General features: G+C 34.2%; 2 protein-coding genes across 5 annotated transcripts; one reads left to right on the forward strand and one right to left on the reverse strand.

The window, feature by feature from the left end:
* Positions 1–819: 819 nt before the first annotated feature.
* cideb (cell death inducing DFFA like effector b) lies at positions 820–7,715 on the reverse strand. Its single transcript, NM_001256257.1, is given in 5 exon segments — positions 820–1,358; positions 1,451–1,644; positions 4,459–4,608; positions 4,804–4,918; positions 7,540–7,715. Coding segments are annotated over 5 exon segments (627 nt in total). The 5' UTR covers positions 7,566–7,715; the 3' UTR covers positions 820–1,216.
* tinf2 (TERF1 (TRF1)-interacting nuclear factor 2) lies at positions 4,467–25,437 on the forward strand. 4 transcript variants are annotated; one of them, XM_009303073.4, is made up of 12 exons: positions 4,467–4,613; positions 4,865–4,951; positions 5,627–5,675; positions 10,387–10,589; positions 10,727–10,828; positions 12,490–12,585; positions 15,729–15,839; positions 17,142–17,262; positions 18,837–19,665; positions 21,715–21,773; positions 21,855–21,937; positions 25,063–25,437. In XM_009303073.4, the coding sequence occupies exons 4-12, from the start codon at positions 10,401–10,403 to the stop codon at positions 25,171–25,173; spliced, it is 1,701 nt and encodes a 566-aa protein (XP_009301348.1). In that variant the 5' UTR covers positions 4,467–4,613; positions 4,865–4,951; positions 5,627–5,675; positions 10,387–10,400; the 3' UTR covers positions 25,174–25,437. The 4 variants fall into 4 exon arrangements, 2 of the variants coding, with proteins under 2 accessions (XP_009301348.1, NP_001373293.1); NM_001386364.1 differs by lacking the exons at positions 4,467–4,613; positions 4,865–4,951; positions 5,627–5,675 and adding an exon at positions 9,028–9,346; XR_012382481.1 differs by lacking the exons at positions 4,467–4,613; positions 4,865–4,951; positions 5,627–5,675 and adding an exon at positions 9,097–9,346 and having other exon boundaries at positions 21,855–23,951; positions 24,117–25,437.
* The last annotated feature ends 100 nt before the right edge of the window (positions 25,438–25,537 follow it).

Here is a 25,537-nt window from a genome sequence, read left to right on the forward strand (position 1 = left end):
AATTAGCATAAATGTGTATATAAAAACAAAATCAAACATGGAGAGTCTCAAAAACCCTTTTGTGTGAAGAACTACTTTCTTCCGCCTTGGATTCAAATCATAAGCTGACAGTTAAACAGTTGAGCAAGCATCTTTTAAACTTTAGATTTAAATCAGATTCAAGAGCCAGACAGAACTGTTGTGTGTGTGTGTATGTGTATATATATATATGTGTGTGTGTGTGTGTGTGTGTGTGTGTGTGTGTGTGTGTGTATTTACTGTAAACAGTCAACTTTATCAAATGAAATGAGTCTAGTTAACTCAGTTTACTGAAGGTTAATTCTACTCATTTGAAAAGAGTTTTGAACTCAGTGTTAAACGTAATGAGTTAACTAAATACCTCATTACTTTAACTTAAACGGAGTAAGTTCACAGTACTTGTATAGATTAGTTTTTTTTAACTTAAATGGTTTGTTGCAATCGGTTTTCTCAAACGGTTTGAGTTGCCTTAACTTGTTGGGTTTTACAGTGTATATATATATATATATATATATATATATATATATATATATATATATATATATATATATATATATATATATATATATATATATATAAATATATATGTATATATATATGTATATATGTATGTATATATATATGTATGTATGAAAAAATTCATAGAGCAGCTTATTTTCAATGAAGTTCATCAGCTTTCTTAATTAAGTAACATTACTAAGACTATTTGCTATCACAATTATCAAACTAGATTAGCATTAATTCATAAAAATATTACTATTAAAATATATATTATCAATGTATTCCACTCTTCAAAAGTCTGGAGTTTCTAAAAACACTAATATTTATTACTCAATTAAATACAAAAACAATCATATTTTTGGTTTAGCAAAAGTTTTTTGAGCACCAAATCAGCATACTAGAATGATTTTTGAAGGATCGCGTGACACTCTAGTATGGAGTTTTTAATGAAGTACAAAACAAACCTAATGTATTTTTTTATTATTACATGTTTTTTTGTACTTCATTTAAAAACAATTATCACCATCATATACCATTGAACATTTCCATACCATAAATGATGCAAAACTGATGTTCAATTGTGCTAAATTAAACTTTAGCATTACCATATAAATCTGTATCCTTGCATCTCAGAAAAAACATCTCTTTCACACATTCTTAATCTCAGTTACATGTTTTCTTAATGATACATTTCTCATTACTCCCAATACTTAATTTGTTTGTTATTCTGGGCTTGAAGCATGTCCGCCCCTTGGATAATCCGGCGAATCACAGCAGCAGATGAGATCAGCAAGTGACCAGCAGCGTGAAGGAGAGTGGACATCATTTTGAGAGCCTCCCTGATGGACAACAGAAGGGTAAAGTACAGTTCAAAGTCTTTATAATGGTTATTTCATCTCCATCTGTAATCTAGAAGGGCAACCCAGCTTACCTCAGGAACTTCTTTGGCCCCAAGCATTGAAAATCTGCACTGACAGAGTAAAGCCCCTGGTATGTGGCTTTAACGTTCAGCGAGCCAAACACGTCTTTGGGATGCGTACGGTAGAGGTCAAAGGTGATCTGAGCGATGTCTTTTCCTGTCCTCGGTTTACTATCGCCTGGTTTGTTTCCACCCCTTTGGTGCAACTAGGAGAAGAGGAAGTTATAAATATATCAAAGCATATACAAATATCAATGGTGAAACAGCTTTAGCACATCTGCATTCATATCATCTCATCTCATTACTGTTATTATAAAATTCCAGCTTCCAGAAAGCATTCAGCTTGTTAACTGGGAATTTCAAGATTGTTGTTGACATTATGTGCCTTTATTATGCAGGAAAGGAAGGTTTGAGAGAGATGAAGGAAGGGATCAGGAAAGGTCAATGAGCAGGGACTCCTAAAATAAAGTTAGATTGTATCCATGTTCTCAGAATGTTCCCTTGTTATTTTGCAACCATGAAATAATGTTCTTAGAACATTTTACACTACCTGACAAAAGTCTTGTGGCCTATTCAAGTTTTAGGAACAACAAATAATAGCTTGACTTCTAGTTGATCATTTGGTATCAGAAGTGGCTTATGTGAAAGGCAAAGGCCTCTAGATTACACTTATTTAAGCAAAATGAAATATGATCAAGCCTTGATTTTTAATTATTTCATTAGGACTGTAAGATCTGACTTTACTTAGACAAAAGTCTTGTCACTTAACAGAAATAATGTACAGTATAGAATATGGTGCAATGGAAACGAATGACTTCCATGAGCTTGGAGTACTGCATCCATACTTACAGAAATAACTCAAATAACAAATTAATGAAGTCATCTGGAATGGCAAAGAAAGCATTCTTGCAGGGCTGCCAGAGCTCATTAAGATTCTTTGGATTTATCTGCAATGCCTCCTTCATCTTACCCCAGACATGCTCAATAATGTTTATTTCTGGTGACTGGGCTGGTCAATCCTGGAGCACCATGACCTTTTTTGCTGTCAGGATCTTTCATGTAATGTGATGTAATGGGCAGCAAAAATGTCTGTTGATTGTTGTCATCCACTCTACCGATCTTTCGGAAATCAAACCATGATTTTTGCTTCACCAAACGGGACTGATTTTTGTGAGAATCTTGGGTACATGTTGGTTCCGGTAGGTCTTCGGCAGTATTTGTGTTGATTGGGATGCAGTTCAATAGATGAATTATCTGAAAAAATTTACCTTCTGCAACATTTCCAAATGATCATCTTGAACTCAAGTTATTATTTGTTGCTCTTACAGCTGGGATGGATGACAAGACTTTTATTAGGTAGTGTAGGGTGCTTATTTTAAAAGTAACCTACACATTTCACATTTCTTGGTTTTTCAGCATGCTGTCTTAGTTGAGTAACCTCAGAGAGCAGTGAATGGTAGAGTTACACAGATAAATGTTTTGCATTACAATTTACTCAAATTACAAAAGAAAAACTGCACTTTATGTTTTCATGACCTTTAAAAAAGGAAAAATAGAATGTAATAATGGCAGCCAGAAGAGTGAACAATACCAAATTGGTTGTTCAGGTCACTCATTAGAAACACCTTGCATAAGAGTTTAGGTTTTTTTTTTGTTTGTTTGTTTTTTGTAATCTTTACAAAGATTAAAAAAAAAAACTATATATTATAAAAAGAAGAATTATATGTGGTGATACATCATCATTATTTGAAACCTCACTTGTGAAAAGGCTATATAATTTAAAGAAATGAAGAACACTTCATCTTGGTTGTATTTTTTTTCCGATATAATATGGTTTCCACAATGTTGCAGCGTGGATATTTTTTTAAACAACCTACACAAAACCTTATCATTATTTTTTATTTTTTCTAACCGTAAGACACTGAACAAAATAATGTCCCCAGACTGTAGCAGGCTGTTAATAAAAACAAAAAAAAACTAAAAATAACCTTACGTAATCTTAATCTTAACTCTTACTTACAGGTATTTTTTTTATTTATATATTAACCATGGAAATTTTTCACAACCATTAAAACCATTAACACTTGAAGGTTTCCCTGTCACATTTTATGTACTGTACATACTATAGTAACCACAAAAGATTGTGCATAATTACATGCAAATAATCTGCATTCTTTAATATTAGTCAGTAGTAAAATGAATAGTAACACTGCAACAAGCAACCTTGAAAATAAAATGTAAGCCTTTAAAATATATTTGGCAGAGTTCTTTGACTAATATTTGTGACTACACTCAAAATATAACTAATATTGGATGAACTCAATTAAACTGAGGGCAGGAATTTCATCCAATAATTTTGTGTAGCACCAACTAAAAAAAAAACTGTTCACACAGTTAACTGCAATTGAGTTGGGCCAACATGATTTTATCAAATAAAAGTTTAAATACATTTGTATTTTTATTTAACTTTACTCAAAGGTCTGATAATATCATGTATGTCTATTATGTGTCGTAAATTTCGAAGTCTCTCAGTTTTATTTAAAGTTATCCTAAATGAACTAAAAGAGCCATTTTTAGCATGAATAAATATATATATATATGTGTGTATATATGTATATGTGTGTGTGTGTGTGTGTGTGTGTGTATATATATATATATATATATATATATATATATATATATATATATTTTATATATATATATATATATATATATATATATATATATATATATATATATATATATATATATATATATATATATATTCATGCTTAAAATGGCTTAGAATGATCTCAGAACTAATTTTAGGACCGTTATTGCTCACTGAGCAAAGCAACAAACTGTATTTTTGCTAATTAAGCTGCCAACACCCAAAGCATGGGTGCTTCTGCAAAACTCAAAGCATTACATGAAACTCTTCAACATCTTCACTAAAGTGAAGATTAAACTCTAACAAGTCTTTCTATTAAGTAATTACTTTTGTTGTTATCCCCAACACAAATGCACATACACACACATACCGGATGAGGCTTCCAGATCTCTTCAGGTTGCAGACACATGAAAACAGTGTTGTCCGGCAGAGCTATGAGGAACTCATCTGAGTCCACCTCTGTCCCGTCCTCCTCACACACCAGGGTCAGCATTTTAGAAATCAGCAGAGCCTGGCCTGCCTGAGGTAAGAGTTACAGTATTCTGTCAAACATGCCACACATTTACATCATAATTATTGAACTCTTCATGATGTTTTTTAGTTATTCAGGTCATTGTAGAATATCTAGAAATGTGTAACACTGATAGAACCACTGCAAAACTTAGCAGGCAAGATAAACTAAACAAAGCTTGCCTGTTTTGATTCATTGTCATACCCTCTCTTTGAGCTCCTCCAGGGTTCCCGCAGTGATGCCTTTTTTGACCTCTCTGTTCCAGGAACACACTCTGAATGGACGCTGCGGAGGCGACCAAACCCGCCGAGACACTGACCTGAGAAATGGAAGAGGAGACCAAAATGTCAAAGTAAATAAAGCAGGACTGTAAAAATCCTAGATGAGCATTGTCCAGAGTTTAGCTACATTTTCCCCCTAACCCACAAAAAAGGAGACTTTTGGTGAGCTTTTTAGCACTTCAGCCTGGAGAGAGTGGACTAGCAATGCATCATAGGAGCTGTTTGGTAATAATTGTAGGCTATGTATGTTACACCTTGTTACTAGTTAGTATCAGCAATTGTTGATCAGTCAGGTACATTATACAGTTTTTTAAATGCTTTAAATGGTACCAATAAGGGAAGGTTCCTTTAAGATTGAAGGATAAAGATGAAAGATAATTAAAGATAATAGGAAAACACAACAAAATGCAGAAATATAAATACAAATAAACTCCCGGTGGGAATAATATAGAACGTTCCAACTAAGTTCCAATTGTGTCCTATTTTTACAGATTTGTTTTCTTGAGAGTGTATAATAATGATAGATTTCGAATCCACAGTTAAATCTAAAGCAGTTTATAATGTGGAGTTTTACTTTATAGTTTAAGGAATAGTTCACCCAAAAGGGTTTTATTTAACGCAAAGGAAGATATACTGAAAAATTAAAGGTAACTATTAACTTCCATAGTGAAAAAAACAAATGCCATGGAAGTCAGTGTTTACCGGTTTTCAGCTTTCTTCAGAATATTTTCTTTTGTGTTCAACAGAACAACAACTGCAGGTAAAAAGCTCAAGCTGGTTTGAAAGAAGTCACTGGTGAGTAAATGATCATTTTCACTCTTTAATAAAAAGGCATACAATGTCATTTTTCCAATGACTCAGTGTTTTATTTTTTCAATATCGTAATATAACTAAAACCAATGTTGTGTTTTCATTACTTTTACAAACAAATAGAAAGTAGCATGTTTCAAATGTCATTACTTACAAAAATGGGCCGTCAGTTTAAGTGTAACATAGTTTATTTTGTGTAATGACAAAGTTTTTTGTCATGGTTACAGAATGACATCAATCATCACACGATGATATCACAACATCTTAAGCAACTTCCTCTGAAAATTAGTAGGCAACATTAGTTATCTTCATTCTCACTTTTTCTTTAAAGTTCATCAGCCGAAAGAAAAAGTTGGCAAATAATAATTGGTCATTTTAGGATGAGCAAATAATGATTATTTTCATTTCTGGGCTAAATTTCTTTTTATTCAAAGTTCATCATCTGAAGAAATGTTAACAAATAACGAATATTGCTCATTTCATGATGCACAAATAATGATTTTTTTTCCTTGATTTTGAGAATGATCTTAATTTGCTTTATATGACATTTTCCCTCCATAAGTACAGTATGTTCTGTCTGTATTGGTTAATATGATTGATATATATTTTGATGGCTTACCAAAAATTAAAGTACTTAAATTTGCTATTCACTAAAAATCTTGACATCCTCTTTAGATGTTCCCTGGCTTTTATTTTTTATTTATTAGAAAATTGGAGATGTCTGATCCATGAACGAACTGTTCACTTTATTTGATGATTGAATTATCCTGTTTAAAATAAAACCTTGTCTGATTATTTACTGACAATTCAGACTGATCTGCGTCTCATGTTTAAGTGAATCACTGACTTACTGAAAGTAAAGATTATTACTAAAATATCCAAATAACATGGCTTATATTTTTGTTTATAACACAAAGCATTTATCAAGTTATTGGGTGGATAGTGTCCACATTCTTTACATTCACACTACACGAATAAGATTGACCAATATACAGTCCTGTATAATCCTCATTTTTTTTCGTTGGTGCAAAAAAAAAATTTCCATAACTTGTCACCTTAGAGTTATAAGGTTCTGTCTGCGTTCTGAATGATTTTTAGATATTGAGCTTCAAGGTTTTGCGAACAGTATGTGTGTAACATTTGTTTTTTTTAAATAAAAAGTCTTAAAATGGAAACAACTTAAAGAAAAACATCTCATAATGTAAATAAGATGTCATTTATTAAAGATATGACAGTAACTCAATTTTGACAAAAATGCCAGATAGAGCCTTATCATTCTAAGGTGACGAATTGTAATTTTTCCTTTTATAGTCGATCACTGCTTTTAAATTAGGACAAGCACAGAGAGCACAAGGCTGTAATCAGACTCTCTGTCTTATCTAAAGAGCTGTTAATGGAGTAAAACAAATGTATTGTGAGAGACCAACAGTTAAAGGTCAATCTGTGAGAATAAGTTTCAACTCCATGTCAACAAGTATTATTACTGTTCAATAAACACTTTGCTCAAGTCAACTTTTGATATGTGAACATATGCTTCCTTCTTAAAGTAAACTTCTGCTGATTTTATCGAGTCGCACTTTACAATAAGTTTTCATTAGTTAATGTTAGCTGATGTACTAAAATGGACTAGGAATGAACAAAACATGTATATTATTAAGCATGTTAACATGAGCTAACAATGAACAACTTTATTTATCATTAGCTAACATTATCAAAGATGAAGAAACACTGCAATAAATGTATTTTCCATTGTTTGTTCATGCTAGTAAATACATCAACTGATACGAACTTATTGTAAAGTGTTACTGTTTGGTGTTACACCACAAAAAATCAATATTACTAAACCTACTTGAACAGTGAGGATGTTGTTTCCATTTTGGTGCTCGATCCTCTGTTTTTTTTCCACCTCCGTTTGTTTACAGTCCTCCTGCTTCTCTATTTGAAGTGAATATATATGTGATACTGCGTCTGAGCTGTTGGAGAGTCTCTTTTAGAGAGTAATGTGCTCTGTGACTCTAGCCAAGTGGACTTTGCTTGATGATTTCGTCTGACACTGTGTCATTGGGCAAGGTCTCTTTGATTGTACATGTGTTTTTAAGGAGGCAGGGTGTACATGATGTAAAGGGATAGTTCACCCAAATTAGAATTATGCCATCATTTAGTCTATCTCCCACTTGTTCCAACTCAAAAGAAGGTATACTGAAGAATGTTAGAAAACAAACAGTAACCAGTGACTTTCATGGGGTTTTTCAGTTTCTACTATGAATGTCAATGGCTGCTCTTTCCCCAAACATTCTAACTTGTTTTGTGTTCAACAGAAGAAAGAAACTCAAATGTTTAGAACCGCTTGAGTTTGAATAAATGAAAACATTTTAGTTTTTATGTGGACTGTCCCTTTAAATGGACATGAGGGTGATGTAGTCTTTTAATCAAGTGAACTCTCATCGTTTTGTGGTATTAATGCACTCCTCAATCATTCAGCGGTGTTTTAGGTGAGGACGTTTTTATTTTTGAGTGAACTATCCTTGTGTGCCGGGTAGTTTTGAAAGTGAATACATTATCTATTGCTAATTATAATTATCAAAAACTATAATAATATTTTAATCTAATAGTTTTGAAACCTACAACATATCCCTATATAAATAATGTATTTAATAACTGATTAGTTTGATGCACATTTACCATTGCATAAAGAGAAGATTAAATTAGATTTTATATGTTTAATTATTTAAACTATAGGTATTGTTTATTATTATTATTGTTGTTGTTGTTGTTGTTAATAAGGTATACTTATTAAAATTTATTTATTGACTTTTACATGACTATTTTATAAAAACATTTTTATTACATACTCAAAAAAAACATTAATTGTGGAAATAGATTTGTAGTGTAATTAGTCGGTTATTATTATTATTATTTTACTTTTATATGACTAAATTGTTAAACTATCCTGTTTTTAATTTATATCATTAACAATAAAAAATAATGTTATTTTTAATCTCTTTAATTTGACCAAATCGCCCTCTTACTCCGCTTTACATTACAAACTGGAATATAATCACAATAGTTTTAAGGATTTTTTTCTGCATATTTAGTTTTTTGTTCATTAAAGACTTTTATTTTGAAAACCAAACAACTTCCTCAGTTGCACGTCACACCAAAACAAAAATAGCCTATCTTTACGTTTTTGGCAAAGCTCTTATTTAAAAACAACAAATTGTGGCATAACATCAGTAACTCTAATTTTATTTAATTAATACATTACTGCCTTTGCAAAATTTGTGCCCACACTTCAGATAGCTAAACATGTATTAAAAAGCCCTTGCGTCTTTCTCACCGGAAACCGCATTTCGTCATTTTGGCGCGAGAAGTGTATTCATTGCCGTGACCAACACCGTTTCCTAACGAAATCATCGGTTTTTGTAAACAGTTTGTTTATAGTATGTAAATCAAGATCATACTTTATAAAGCATCGCCGTTATCGCATCGTGTTATGCAGATACTCTTAATCCTTTATATGTCGTAGATGACTTTTAGTTTGAACTGTATAGTTTTTTTTTGTTTGTGAATCAAGTGAGCGACCTATAAAGGAACACAGTTGTTTGTTTTCAGGATGAACAGGAAAACAAAAACAGCGACTAGATCTCTGGAGAAAGGTGGGTTTCTTGGTTATGTAAAAACGATTTCATTTCTGTTCATTTAGCGTCGTTTTATATGCGCGGTCAGCTGATGCGTCAACAGCACTGAGGATTTCCTCTTAAGTCATGTCAGAACTCGAAACATATCGGGTTAAATCGGATCAATTTAACTTCCTATATAACTTACACACTATTGATCTAGCATGGATCAGAGACGTGAAATTTAGGTGTTTAAAATGAACTTGATTTAAAAATGATTTTTAGGCACAGTGTGTTAAATGCAGGATTATACTCGAATGTTTTCAAATGTGTTGTAAAAATGTAAACACATTTTTTATTAGAGAATGTTCTGATGTACCTATTAAAATATATAAAGTACTAATTAACTGAATGAACTTTATTTTAACTATTTGCTATATTAATTTACGTTTTCATGTTTATAATCTGTAAATCTCTTTAAATGTATGAGAGCTGGAAGTTTTTTTTAGTTCTAAAAGGTCATTTTAATGACACATGCCATTTGAATGCATGATGAGGGGACAAGATTTAAAGTTTTTTCACACTTGAGTTATCATTTGAAATCACTTTTGTAAGATAGATAGATAGACTGATTGATGGATGGATGGATAAATGAATAGATAGATAGACAGATAAATAGATAGATAGATGGACGGATGGATAGATGGATGAATAGATAGATAGATGGACGGATAGATGAATAGATAGATTGATAGACAGAGGGATGGATGAACAGATAGACGGATGAATGGATAGACGGATAGACAAACAGATAGATAGATCGACGGATGGATGTATGGACTGATAGATGAACAGATAGATAGATGGATGGATGGATAGATAGATAGACAGATGGATAGATGAACAGAAAGATAGGTAGATGACAGACAGACAGACAGATAGATAGATAGATAGACGGATAGATGAACATATAGCTAGGTAGATGGACAGACAGATAGATGGATGGATAGATAGATAGATAGATTGATTAATTAAGTACAGTGTCTTTGTGTTAATTTTTCAAGTTCCTCCCACAACAGATCAACCTCTACCCATGTCAGCCCTGCAGCTTATCGCTCCACCACTGCGGCTCTTGTCTGCGGCCATGTGGAAGGTGATGTTGCAGAGAGACACAGTGCATTATGGGAAGGTGGAGGAAACTATAACATCGCTCTGTGAGACTGTACCTGGACTGCTCGATTACAGACATCAGGCCAGGCTGACTATGGGTTTGAGGGCCCTGGTAAGAATACTGAAAATCACTGCATCACACAACGTATTGAGAATATTCCAGGATTCATCAACAACATGTCCTTTTTTTGGTAGTAATGTCATCGTTTGTGTCGCTCTCAGTCATGTGGTATTTTTCAAAATTTGCAGATGATCTTGGAGGAGCTTCGTCAGCCGGATCCTCCAGATGCGGAGCTTGTCCTTCAGGAATTGAAGAAGCTGCAGATGTCCTCCTGCATTCCCAATGGAAAGGTCAGTTTGGACCGCACAATAATGGCGATTCTTATAACTTGGTTGTTTGTTTGTCTGCTCAAGGGAGTAGTTGCACCAAAATGTTAACATTGTTATAGTAACCTTAACTGTCAAGCACATACTTTTGAAATGCCCTATTTCTAGTGTTCTTAGACAAGGATTTTATCTAGAAGGAGTCTTTAAAGGAATTGTTTTTAGATGCGAATACTTCATAAATTTTAGAATTATCAAGTTTTAGATGTTTGTCTTAATTTATGTATTATTTAGTGTCTGTTTATTGTTGGAAACCCTTTTGTTATGGAAAATGCTTTTTATGAAACTGTCAGTTTTTTTTTTTTTTTTTTTTGCCTTGAAACAGCTAGAGAAGCTGAAATAGCAATATATTCAAACCTCTTTTTTTACCTCCCACTTTTTCATATTACTTTATCCAGTCTCTTCTAGGTCTGTCACGATATTTATTTCTTGTACAACATATTGCACCAAAATATATTGCAATAAACAAAATTATTTTCATTTCAAAGAGCCCCTATTTTGCATTAAAAAGGTCATAATTTCTCTGACAACATGCTGATATGTGTGCAAGGTCAAAAAACACTTTCATTGTCTTATAATATGCATTTATTTTGACCTAATTATCTCAGCGACTCCTATATGATTCGTTCAGTGATTCATTTGTTCCCAAACCCCTCCTTAGCGCGGTCCGATGACCCAGTCTGTTGCGATTGGTCAACTGCGTTCAGCACGAGACAGAGAGAAATGCCCACCACAGCTACAGTATGTGGCGCAAAGTATGTGAGAGCCCAATGCAGGAACGCAATAAAGCAATGCAGTTAAACACCAGCATATCACTCCACTCCTAACCCTAACACCAAGAAACAACAATGACACTCATTCAATATAAATCCACACAGTGGCACAAGTTGAACTATTTTGAAAACTGACCGTGCCGCATTTGAGGAACAGCTGGTGGTGGCCATAGCAACAAACAGCAGAGGATCAAAAGATCAGAAACGCATTTAAATCGGTAAAAGAAAAAGCAGGCGTCACGTTTTTAACAGCCCCTTACAGATTTACCCTGAGAGATACAGTACAAGCCCTGATCTATAATCAATCCGTGACTACAAGCCAATCAGGGCGATTACAACTTATAACACACAATTAAGCACATGTTTTGCAAACTACACAAAACAAGGCAACAATTTTAGTCACACCTACATGTTATGATCTGGAGAGAGAAGAAAAGTGGTCCATATGAACTGTAACAGTTACTGACAAATTACAAAAATTTACTGGGTAAATTATAAACGTTAACAAAAAAAGTGCAAGATAAAAAAGTAACAGGCTTTGATATCTGCTACCAGATCTATTTTCAGTCGTCAGGCATCCACATGAAAATATACTATTGTAATATATATTAAATACTATAGTGTTTTTTACCCATACAGACACTGACACATCTGATAGAGAGAGATGTTTTGCAATCAGCTAAAATATTGCTACAATTGGTTTTTATGTATGGGCGTGCGATATATATTGCATCAGATTATTGCAATGATTATTGTGACGGGTCTAGTCTCTTAATGATTTTAGAAGTTGTAATGATTCTACTATATTATAAAATTATGTCTGTTAGCAAGTGCTTTGTTTTATTTTGCCCTCAGAAGAAGGATCAAAAGGTGGAGGAAGCAAAACGCAACTTTCAAACCCTGGTCCAGTCTCTCCTGAAGAATCCATCAGCTAGAAAACAGTTCTACAAGGTAAAAAAGCTTAAAGACTTGCTCATCTGGTTATATCAGACAGTTGCTTTGAAGAACTGATGTAAACAATGATTTACTAGTTTGTTTTTCATTGAAAAAAAATCACAAATGCTGCCATAATCAAAGGAATAGTTCACTCAAAGATGAAAATTATTCTATTACGTACTTACAGTTCTTCAGTCAGACAGTCGTAGTAGTTTTAAAATTGATCCTGGCTCTTCCATGCTGTATAAAGGTGTTGCGTAATGGCACTTTTTTGAAGTTCTTAAAAAAAATTGAGAGCTAGCCGGCAGCTCAGCTAAGCAGGGCTGCACCTAGTCAGTACCTGGATGGGAGACCACTTGGGAAAGCTAGGTTGCTGCCAGAAGTGGTGTTATTGAGGCCAGCAGGGGGCGCCCAACCTGTGGTCTGTGTGGGTCCTAATGCCCCAGTATAGTGAAGGGGACTCTATATGCTCAGTGAGCATTGTCTTTCAGATGAGACGTTAATCCCGACACTCTGGTCGTTAAAAATCCCAGGATGTCTTTCAAAAAAAAGAGTAGGGGTTTACCCCGGCATCCTGGCCAAATCTGTCCACTGGCTTCTGTTTATCATGGCCTCCTACAATCCCCATACCATAATAGGTTTCTGTCTCCTCTCCACCAATCAGCTTGTGTGTGGTAAATGCTGCACACTGATAGTGGATGAGGAGATTCTCCCTAAAGTGTAAAGCGCTTTGAGTGTCCAGAAAAGTGCTAAATAAATGTAAGGAATTATTATTATTGTTAAAAATACTTACCCATATGCTGCTAGGGTTTTATCGCATGTCGTATGAGGTGGATTTGTGTCTTTTGTAGCTGAAATTTTTCACATTTTTAAAATGATAAACTCCAATAGATGACCCAAGATCCATTGTAGGGAGCCGACATGTCTCACAGAAACCACTTAGAGCACAGTTTGTTTAATACAGAAGAAGACAACGAACAAGAAATGAATTGGCTCTACGTTACTATGTAATGTTTTACAGCACATTACTCCTAATCTTACGCTATGAATGCATCTTATATTGTGCATCATATGCTAAATCGGAGATCAGCCAAGAAGTTGTCGAGAACATGCAGTCAGTAGCCACCGTAAGTCACTGCTTTGAGTTTTAATAAAAAAAAAATTGAAATAGTTTTGTCAAAAAACATGTCAATCCACTTCATAACACATGCGGAAACCCTCTTGTGGCGTATAGGTTATATAATACAGCGATGGGTATAGCAGGTTTGCAATGAATTTATGTGCTTTTGGAAGCATAAAAATGGTCACCACTCAACACCATTTTACAGCATGGAAGAGCCAGGATAAAATATACTGCGACTAAGTTTGTCTGACAGGAAAAAAAGTCATATTCACAGAAGATATCTTGAGGGTGAGTAAATCATAGTTTTTTTAAATTTAGGTGAACTATTCCTTTTAAAGCACCCAATAATAATGTAGCACTATGTATGTTTTACATCTCTTAAGTTTAAAAAGTAAATAAACTTGTCTTGATTATTAATTACATGGTTTTGCAACCATAAACAAGCCATTGGTGCACATTTCTAAAAATATAATTAAGCTTATAATTCAGTCCCTCATTCAAGTCTGATTCGTCAGTTCAGTGTACCAGTGAATTTTTCAGATTAGATTAGATTCAACTTTATTGTCATTCAGGGTTCATACGGTCATGAAAAACCTGGAAAAGTCATGGGATTTTGACATGGCATTTTCCAGACCTGGAAAAGTTTTGGAGAAACAGAAAAACCCACAAAGTTTTGGAAAAGTCATGAAAAGTAGTTTAACACATATCTGTACACTTGAATTAAGGCTTAGCGATATTGGAAAAATCTGACATTACAATGTTTTGGATTTCTGTGATATATGTTGCGATGTGAACACAATTTCACCAGATAATTTAACAGGTTTATTTGGATTGATTAAGGGGTTATCGTTGGAGAGTGAAACTTCAATAATATATGACAAATGAATTACAAGTATAGATAAATAAAATATAGTAAAGATAAAAGTGAATTCTAGTTTTCAGGTATTCACTATTCAAGTATAGATATTGAATATTTAACACGGCATAGTCTTCATTGTATATTATTTAATCTTTGTTAAATTTCTTGTGGCCGGATGTTTTAAAATTTGAAATATTGAAATGTTCACACAGTCACATGCCTTAAAAGGACAGTTTACTCAAAGATTAAAATGTACTCACTATTTACTCACACTTCACTTGTTTCTATAAGAGTTATTAAATTAATTATAATCTCTTTGTGTTCATTTAAAAAAAGAAAACTCATAAATGTTTGAAACAAGTGAAAGGTGTAATGAAAATAGTGAGTAATTTTTGGGTGAACTATCTCTTTAAAACTGCATGCAGATGATAAACTTTTCCTTCATTATGATTCAACTCTATATATTAAACTGTAATCCCAGCATTGCATATTCTGCGATGTGACTATTGCGGATGCGCACATTGAGATATCGATGCTGAAACGATATATTGTGCAGCCCTAACTTAAATATAGGTTCGTTGTCTTTACTTTTCTGTCCTTGGCCAAAAACTTTCTCACATTGTTAGTGTTGTGTAAGCATTAACAAAATCAAGTTTACATAGAAAAACAAATTTAGTCAAAATAGATTGTTGCGTGTTCTATGATATGCTGTTATAAATTTGAACGTCATTGTTTTTCATGTATGTGTAGACATTACATGAAACATTACGTCTTGAAAATGTGCTTAAAAGTTCTGGAAAAGTCATGGAATTTTAGTAGTAAAAATGTGTATGAACCTTTGTCATTACACACTGACAAGTCGAAGGCAACGGAGTGCAGTCTAAATCTGAGCAGGAGTGCAATATCAGCAAGCGCAGGATGTAGGCATAAGCTAGAAATAGAAAAACTATTCATAGATTGATTGTACTATGAACATTATATACAGGTTGTATTAGCTATGAGAATTTTTGGTATGTTTACTGTAGTCCATCAAAAGAGGACTGCTTTTTCTTTACTTTCAGTTTTTTGGTAGCCTCTTAGAAGCCTCATAATTTGTCAGTGTTGGAAGATATTTTTCTATTCACCATCACTGTTTGCTAACTGCCTAAATGCTAACATTGTTTTGTCTCACTCCAGGAGGATTTTCAACTTCACTATGGAAGAAACTATGCTGCCAGTCTAGAGAAGTTAATGTGGGAGTTTCTTATCCGACTGGATCAGCTATTACCTGTTCCAGATCTTGCACAGGTATAATGCATAATACACTAGTTCAGGGCCTTTTTTCATTCCCGAATCAAAACTAGTTTATCATATATATTTCTGTAAGAGTTATTTTTGTGATTTGTATTTTACACTAGTCATGCTATATAACACTATGATGCTGTCAATGCATATAATAAAAGGGGAAAATGTTTGTGGTTTTTATAATTATTATTATTTTTATTGGAAATTGTGCATTAAAACCTTAGATTTAGAGAGGATTTTTAAAAAAATGTTAAAATATTTGAACAGTTACGATGTATTTGTAAAATATTTGCACACTACCTACATTTTAATTTTTTTTTTTTTTAAAGTGATTTGTTTTTTTGTGATGTTTTATGTATCACTTGAAAAGATCTTTTCCAAAAAAAACTTATCTCGATTAATTGCATCCAAAAAAAAAGTTTTTGACATAATATATGTCTGTGTACTGTGTATATTTGTCACGTGTGTGTATATAAATATAAAGAAATATAATTATAAAATCACAGACTTTCCCCCATTTATTATATGGATTGACAGCATCATAGTGTTAAATAGCGTGACTAGTGTATATAAATACATGCATGCATATATTTAGCTATAAAATATGTCAATATGATACAAATTGTTTTCACACTTAAATATCTATGTAACAAAATAGTTGCATATAGTTTTGTTTTCATGTATGGGTATCACGTACACTTAATACATTTTAAATACACACACACACTTATTTTAAGTGGTGCGATTACTCTTTGCCTAGCACAGAAAAAAGATTTGAAAGTGTGGTCCTTTCCCATAAAGTGCAACATTTGCTTATAATAATTTGCCAAAATAAAAAAAAGTGGCTGATGAAAGTATTCTAGTGTCCATATCCACTTGCTAAGTGTGACGTCACGCAAAGCAGCTTCCGTGTTTAAGTGCTGTGTCAAAACTGTATGGGCATACTCATCAAATTGTAATAATAAATGTTTACAAACCGCTATAATACTTTAGAAAATCACGATTGCAATATATACATCCATGCCTAACATCCGATGGCCAGAAAGTGATTCATTTTTTATAAATTGTTAATTTTGGTATTTGTGATGCAGCAAGCCCAGAGAGTGTTGTGTACACCATTACTTGATATAAAATTCACTTTAATGTGTGATAGGAATAAAAACAAATACTTTCTCAATTCAAATAAGTGGCGGCTTGGACCTGGACATAGTATTACATACGTCACCAACACGTCACCACTTAACAAGCGGAAAGTGCCATTGTTTCATTTTTGCTCAGTTTATGGTTTTGCGCTGTTTGTTTCAGACGGTGTCGTGGCTCAGTGCTGCCCCTGCTGTTCTGGAGGAATGTGCGCGCTCTGCTTCACAGCCTCAGCTCGTCAGAACTCTGCTGCAGCATGAAGTATGCCTTGGACACCTCGGCTCATGTATGTTTAAGAAATTCTGGAATTTACACTGTCATCTTCTGATAGCAAGTGAATTTTTTTAATAACATCTGAGATATTTCTGTAATTTAGTCTGTTCATCAAGAACTCTAATGCTGTATAAACTGTTATAAAAAGATCAAATAACTCAATTTTATGGAAGTCCTATGAGGCCATGCATTCAAATATATTTTCTTGTTTTGTCAGGATACATTTACGCTACATCGATAATAACGTTTGTGAGATCACGAGAAAATAAAAATTGTTGTCGAGATCATGGTAAAATGAAGTCAAAATTTACTTTGAGCATTTGTTTTTTTTTGTGTTGATCAGTTAATTAAATCCAAAATTAAATATGATATTTCATACAAAGCAAATGTGTCTCTGCAGAAATTTTATCTGCTCAGTTGATATAAAAGTTATATTTCAATCTGCAAAAGTTTTATATACTTTTCATGGAGAAACCAAAGTCTTTTAAATTCTATTACAAAATTTTTTATTTGTATTGTAAAGGTAAACAAAAGCCTTACTTGTTTGGAAAGTTATGAGAAAGTACACTAGCTGACAAGTCTTGTCGTCGATTACAGTTGTAAGAACAACAAATAATAACTTGACTTCTAGTTGATCATTTGGAAAACTGACAGAACGTAGATTTTTCTGATGAATCATCTGTTGAACTGCATCCCATTCATCACAAACACTGCAGAAGACCTATTGGAACCCTTCATGGACCCAAGATTCACACAGAAATCAGACAAGTTTAGCGAAGGAAAAATCATGGTTTGGGGTTACATTCATTATTGGAAGATGCGAGAGATCTGCAGAGTGGATGGAAACATAAACAGCCTGAGGTATCAAGATATTTGTGCTGCTTATTACATTACAAACCACAGGAGAAGGCAAATTCATCAGCAGGATAGCGCTCCTTCACATACTTCAGCCTCCACATCAAAGTTGCTGAAAGCAAAGATGGTCAAGGTGCTCCAGGATTGGCCAGCGCATTCACCAGACTTGAAATAAGACATTAAAGATGAATCCAAAGAATCTTGATGAAGTCTGGGAGTCCTGCAAGAATGCTTCCTTTGCCAATCCAGGAGACTTAATTTATAAGTTATTTGAGTCATTGCAGAGATGTATGGATGCAGCCCTCCAAGCTCATCCAAGAGTCATCCAAGAGTTTTCACTGCATCATGACTTTATATTCTATACTGCACATTATTTCTGTTACATGACAAGACTTTTGTTTAAGTAAAGTCAGACCTTGCTGTCCTAATTAAATAATTAAAAATTCAAGACACGATCATATTTTATTTTGGTCGATCAAGCATAATCTAGAAACCTTTGCCTTTCAAATAAGCCACTTCTGATATCCAATAATCAACTGAAAGTCAAGTTATTATTTGTTGTTCCTAAAACTTGGATAGACAAGACTTTTGTCAGGAAGTGTAATTGATGACAGATTAGTTTTCAACTAAACCTTTGATAATGTAACAGCGAGAAGTACAAGATTATGATTGACTGTCGTTTGTTATTCGCCATCTAATTTCTGTGTTGTCACCTTCTTTTTTATGTTTTAGCATCTCTTCTGTCATCTACTGGAGATGCGATCCTGTCCTCCCTTTCCCTTCCTCTTTCGGGTAAAGTACTACAAACCATCCAGTCAGAATCCACTTCCGCATCCAACAGAGTCACAACTCCTGCCCAGTCAACCCCCAGGACAACTCGCAGAATGGCAAAACAAGCCCAGTCACAGGTCGCACCAGTGATTGGCTCCATTTCTTGCGTCAACCTCCAAATAAACAATGAGAAAGTGGCATCTGAATCAGCCAAATCAGCTTCAGAGGTGCAGAGAAACACCAGAACCAATCTAAGATCACAATCGAAAAAACAGGTACCAGAAAAAGAAGAGGAGCATTACGTTGGTAATCTGTTGTTCACCGTGATCACCCAATCATCCGGCAGTGAAGTAGAGGAAGAGGAGGAGGAAGATGGTGGCAAAGAAGACACCAGCAATACTGATGAAAGTAGTGAGAGGTCATTTAAACTACCCCAACAAACTGAAGTCGAACAGAAGAATGGATCAAGAGTGTCAGGTGTTACGAGGAAATGTTCAACTAAGACAAACGCAGAGGCCGCCGGGTCACAAGATGAAGGAGAAATAAGTGAAATCCTCATTTCCTGCATGAAGCGCAATTTGAGAGTTGTTGTTCCCAGATTAAACATCAGCAGTAATGCTCTTCCTGTCCAGCTGAATCATCTGGCTGAAGAGAAGGACGGTACGAGTTATTCAGGCCAGTCTAACTCAAAAGACAGAGTGAGGAATAGAGACTCTGTGCAACGCAAGAGAAGATTTCCTAATTCAAGTCCAACGCCGGAGAAGCTCCTGACTTTATCGGTCAATAAGCTGTAAGAACATTACTTTAATATTATATATAAAGGCACAATATGTACGATTTGTCCCATTAAAATGTCCAAAAAAGAACTAGAATGTAGAACTGTGCAATTAATCGAAATTCAGTTTCGAACTTTCAATTTAAATTTTGTCTTCTAGCGACTTTAACGGAGATAAACGATTATTGCATCATATCCCGCCCCTTTTCCAGTTGTACACATTTGTTGCTCTGCAGAGCTCAGTTTCACGTAAATATGACTAAAAGCTTGTACTGTATTGTTACTTTTGCAGCACGGGATGCACATCATTCATTAATACACATTCAAATCATTCATGACTTCAAAAGCGCAAAAGAGATCTCATGCTGTTGTGTGTATGCGCTGAGCCTCAGAGACCAGCAGAGCACGCACACACCTAAAGTCATCTTAATGTGAGCGTTTTAAAGGTCAAATACATGTAAATTTGTGTCAATGTGGTGTTTAGTGATTATTCAAATTAACCCTCATTTATGTAATAAACGAGTAGAGAATCAAAAGACACGTGAAAGTGAAACCATAAATCAGAATCGTTCTCTTAAACCCGTTCTTCGTGCTCTTGAAGTGACACCGCGCAATATTCCTGCTGCTGATTGTTTTTATCATTAATCAAACAATAAAAGGAGAAAATCACTCACTGCTCTTGACTGAAGGACTTTTGTAGCTGTAATTACAGTTTTTTCTTACAGTGAAGATGCTTAGCACAGTTTTTCACATTTTTATTCTATTTATTTCCCTTTCTTTATTTACAGGGAGGAAAATAACTGTATATATACAGTTGAAGTTATTAGTCCTCCTGAATTATTAGCGATCCTTTCCCCCAAATTCTATTTAACAAAAAGATTTTTTTTCAACCCATTTCTAAACATAATAGATGTATTAACTCATTTCTAATAGCTGATTTCTTTTATCATTTGCTATGATGACAGTAAATAATATTTGACTAGATATTTTTCAAAATGCAAGCATTCAGATTAAAGTGCAATTTAAAGACTTAATTAGGTTAATTAGGCAAGTTAGGGAAATTAGGCAAGTCATTGTATATTACAGTAATTTCTTCTGCAGACAATCAAAAAATATATTGCTTACGGGGCTAATAATGTTGATCTTAAACTAGTTTTTAAAATATTTGAACCTGCTTTTATTCTTGCCAAAATAAAACTAATAAGAAAAGAAAAAGAAGAAAAAATATTAAAGGAAATTAAGCGAAAAATTCCTTGCTCTGTTCAATATCATTTGGGAAATACTTATAAATAAATAAAAATTCACAGGAGGGCGAAACATTTTGACTTCAACTGTATATCGTTTTGAATAATCGTGAACTCAATTAAAATAAAATAATTGTGATTATGTTTTTCCCATAATCGAGCTGTTGTACTTACTATACTAACATTAACCTAAATGTTTTAAAGAATGTTCAAATCCAGAGAAATAAGCTAATTTAACAGTTTAGTGACTATGCATATGAAGTTCAGTCGTATGAAAATGTACGCTTTTAAAAAGGAGGCATAGCACCTTACCCCACCCCTTAACGTCATTGGTGGATAAGCAAGTCATACAAAATTACAATTTTTGAATGAGATCATACAAATTAGCGACTAAATCAAAAAGTTATGAATTGTCGTAAGATCGTGTAAACAGATCTTTCCCCATGTGATCACCTGAAATAATAAAAGCTCTGCTGCTTTCGTGACGCATCACGCTTGTCTTTTATCAGCAATTGCTTCATGGCTCATTTCAAATCAACGCCATTCACCCTTACTTTACTTCAGACAACCATGATAATAAGTTTTGTATACTTTAGTTTATCCATGAACATGATGCCTGCAGGAGTTCCAAAGGATGTAATGAAGACCACAACTCTCATAATTCCACATGGCATGATTAAACTACGGCTTTTTTGTAAATACATGGCCAAAATGACATATTGTGCCTTTAATTATCTTGATTTTACATTTTAATTGTCAATTATATGGGGCAATGTTTATTTTTGCTAGTTGACAAATAATTTTCTGCCTCTTCTTGAAGAGCTCCTGCATGCTCTCCATGTATTCCACTTCTTAAGCGTCTTCCAGTCGGTACTCCGGGTAACTACTACTTCTTCATATGATTAATATCTTTTTCTAATGCCAGATGTATAACTTTTGCTTTTTTTTTTCTGTTTTCAGAAACGCCGTCCCCTTTGATTAAATCATCAGATGACATTATAGGCGACTCTGATGATGAGAGAGCAGGCACTGTGAAGAGAAAGGTTTGTAACTGCTCCTACATGATTCTGACAAAGTTCATCATTGTCTATAACTACAGAGGAGATTCAGTCATCTAATTCAGATTCCAAAACATCTCAAGTCTCTACAATTGTAGCAGAGGCCAGCTAGTGAAGTGCTGTGCAGGTAAACCTCACTCCTCTGAACTCTAAAGGCGCTCTAGCGACAGACGCTCGAGGCCATGGTCTTTAGCTTCCTTTTTCAATGGACTCTCATGTGGAAAGTTGCCGGTTTGATCCCAGCTTAGAGCGGGTCGGGTGGTGTAGGACCAATGGGATTACATTAGTGCCGTGACCTGAACGGGAGTGAGATTTAGGGGGGGTAGGAGAGTCCAGCTAGTGAAGTGCTGTGCAGGTAAACCCCACTCCTCTGACCTCTAAAGGTGCTCTAGCGACAGACGCTGAAGGCTATGGTCTTTAGCCTCCTTGGTAGAGGCCTCCCATTTGAAACCCATATTGGAATAGTCAAAGCCAGTCTGTGAGGACTTTAGACTGTGCATCATTCATAATTAGTCACCTGTATGAATGACAATCTACAAAATAAAAGTATGGATGCATCTCAATCAGCTTCCAAGGTTATAAATCAGTAGGTTTTGTAGATTAATTTGGGCAAGGATAAGGACCTTGGTTTGCTACACATTGGGACACTGACTCCTTGTACAATATCAAAACTGGTTTGAAGTTGATCCTGCTGATTGCTTCTTCAGGTACAGAGCTCCTATGGACACTTTTCACATTTCCGGATTTATCAGCAGCAGAAGTCGTCATAGTTGAGTAAACTTAGAGCGCAGTGAATGGGGGAGTACAACAAATAACTTTTGTACAATCCTAAATGTTGTTTTTAATCACGTGATTTTGGTGACGCGCGAAATTCAGAAAGAGGACAGGAAGTAAGAAACTAAATGGAAGACATAAAGGAAAATCTGTATTTTTGCGATGTATATCATATTTTAAATATTTTAGATATATAACTGGAAAATAAGCACATATGTTGGGCATGATCCTTATTTCATGAAGAGGGCTGAGTTTTCTACTGAACTAAAATATATTTGCCAGTCATCGAGGTGGCAGATACTGTATAAGCTGTTACATGAAAAAATACTACAGTAAATACTATAGTGTTTGGAAGCAAACTATAGATAATTACTTGAATATAAATGTCGTAGTAATCATATTCTTGCTGTTATGACACTACTGTAGTTCTAAGTAAATTATTCAATAGGCTTCAGTTGCTATAATTAAACACCATCACAATACACCAGTTTACACTAACTTTACAGTATTCAGCAGCATTCGTTAATATAGAGTTGAACACATTATACACCACTATCTTAATCAAAAACATGTTTATTATAAATTACTATCGTTTTTATCCATGCATATATCTTCCCGACATTATGGAAGGCATACAAAAGCTTGGACACACAGTCTACATTATTATTTATTTATTTTAGTGAAGGCGAAAAAGTGTTCCACAATAATAACCGTCTAGTTTTGTCGCAAGGGTAGCATTTCTTTTGTGTTCGGGTAATAAACTTACCATCAACAAAAATGTACCGCTGCTGCACAAGTAGACATTAATGTTACAGTTGTTTAATCTGGAAAAACGTCAGTAAAGACTTTGATTACTGCCAAACAAGACAGAGATTTCATGGCAGTTAACGTTATTTATATTCTCCTAGATTTTGTAGAAAGTGTGTTGGTGTTCGTATCTGATTTTTATATAACACTGTAACATATTTAAAACATAGCTGGGCCTGTATATAATCTTTCTTAGAGCGAATTATCGCGTCCAAAAAGAGTTTGTACACGTGGATGTTTTGAATCAATGTTTATTACATGCTGCCTTTTCTTCCGTTTCTTAAACTTTCCCCCATTTATGAGCAAAAACTTTTGGAAGTCTATAAAAGCTGTCTGGCATTTCTTGTTTTGGCTTTTTAAACCGCTATAATTAACATAAAACAGAAAGGTTTTGATGTTCTGATAGCAATTCCTTCCTGTAGATCAGGGCTGCTCAACCCTGTTCCTGGAGATCTACTTTCCTGCAAAGTTCAGCTCCAACCCTGATCAAACACACCTGAACCAATTAAATAGGACCTGAACAGCACTTGATAATTACAGGCAGGTGTGTTTGATATGGGTTGCAACTGAAATCTGCAGGAAGGTAGATCTCCAGGAACAGGGTTGGTCACACCTGCTGTAAAAGAATCACTTCCTGCCCTCCACTCGCGCATCATCAATGACGTCATGTGAAAACAACCTATTTGCTGAAATGATAAAAGAAAAAGTCCACGGTGTTGTCACCAAGACTTTCAAAAAAAGGAAATAAAAATTGTGCGCTGATAACAGCAGATAGAAGAGAGCAAAACATTAAATTTACATTCCTGTTCAATTCATTTTTGTAATTTGATGCAGATGATATAATGCATATATAAAATACATATATACATGTTTTTTTTTTCTTAATCGAAAAATTAAAAGGTTCCAAGAATTTAAGATGATGATGATTATGACCATTAAACAGGTTGTAACACTCTTGTGAAAAGGGTCCTTTAGTTTTTGGATTGACAGTCATCCTAAGAGAATCACTTCAGGAAAGTGTCTCAAATCTTCTGATACTGAATTTCATCAGAGACAAAATTTGATCATAATGCCCATCAATCGGCTTTGGGTGAAGACGTCAAAGTAACGGTCAAATCCACAGATTGTAGCCTAGGATTTCCAAAATTGGTCTCGATTGTCATCAAATTAGGTTTAGGAATTTCAAACATTTGAGAACAATTTCGGTCATCTTCTAGATAATAAATTGTTTTATCTAATATACCTAAGGGAATTTGTTTAGTACATTTGTTTACAGGCTGCACCACATTTTGCAGTGTTAGTGACCTTGTTGTTTTACAAAAAATAATAATTTGTTTTTATTAGAATAGCAACGTCCATATTGTAACAAATGTTAGAAAGTTGTTACATTAAATGATTCCTTATCATTGATTTACAATCTTACATCTACATGTGAGGGATCAACTAGTAAAATATTTGAAACTCTTTAGGTTTGGTTTATGTCTGAACGGTGGTTGTTTTCAATCTGATGTCTTTAAATTTACTCTCAGGTATTCAATCAGCAGTACTGCAAAACGAACAACGGTACATATGTGCCCACCCTCCGGGAGTTCTGGAATCCTGTGTTTTGTCCCTCTTCATCTCCTGGAAGCAGACATTAATGCTGTTGAGACTTTGATGCTTTAGCTTTTGCTGTAATATACACACGTTCTTAGAATTGAGTTTTGTATTTTAATAAGAGACTGAAGGCCCCTTCCAATGTAGAATATTTGTAATCAAAGGGAATCTAACTGCTTTTAGTAAGTGTGCGTGTTAATGATTGTAATACATTATTTTATTTTAAATGTAAGTATCTGTGTTCTGTAGAATTATGCTATCGTTTGTAATGGAAAAAAGTATTAAAATAAAAAATTCTTCTTCTCCTAGATTTGTTTCGTTCCTTTTTTTATAGTGGTGCTACGCTGTTATTGAAGACTAAGAAATGACAGCAAAATTTACATACTTTGTTGAGGGGGGTTTCTGCTT

Source organism: Danio rerio, chromosome 7 (assembly GCF_049306965.1).
Source record: "Danio rerio strain Tuebingen ecotype United States chromosome 7, GRCz12tu, whole genome shotgun sequence".
NCBI classification, from domain to species: Eukaryota; Metazoa; Chordata; class Actinopteri; order Cypriniformes; family Danionidae; genus Danio; species Danio rerio.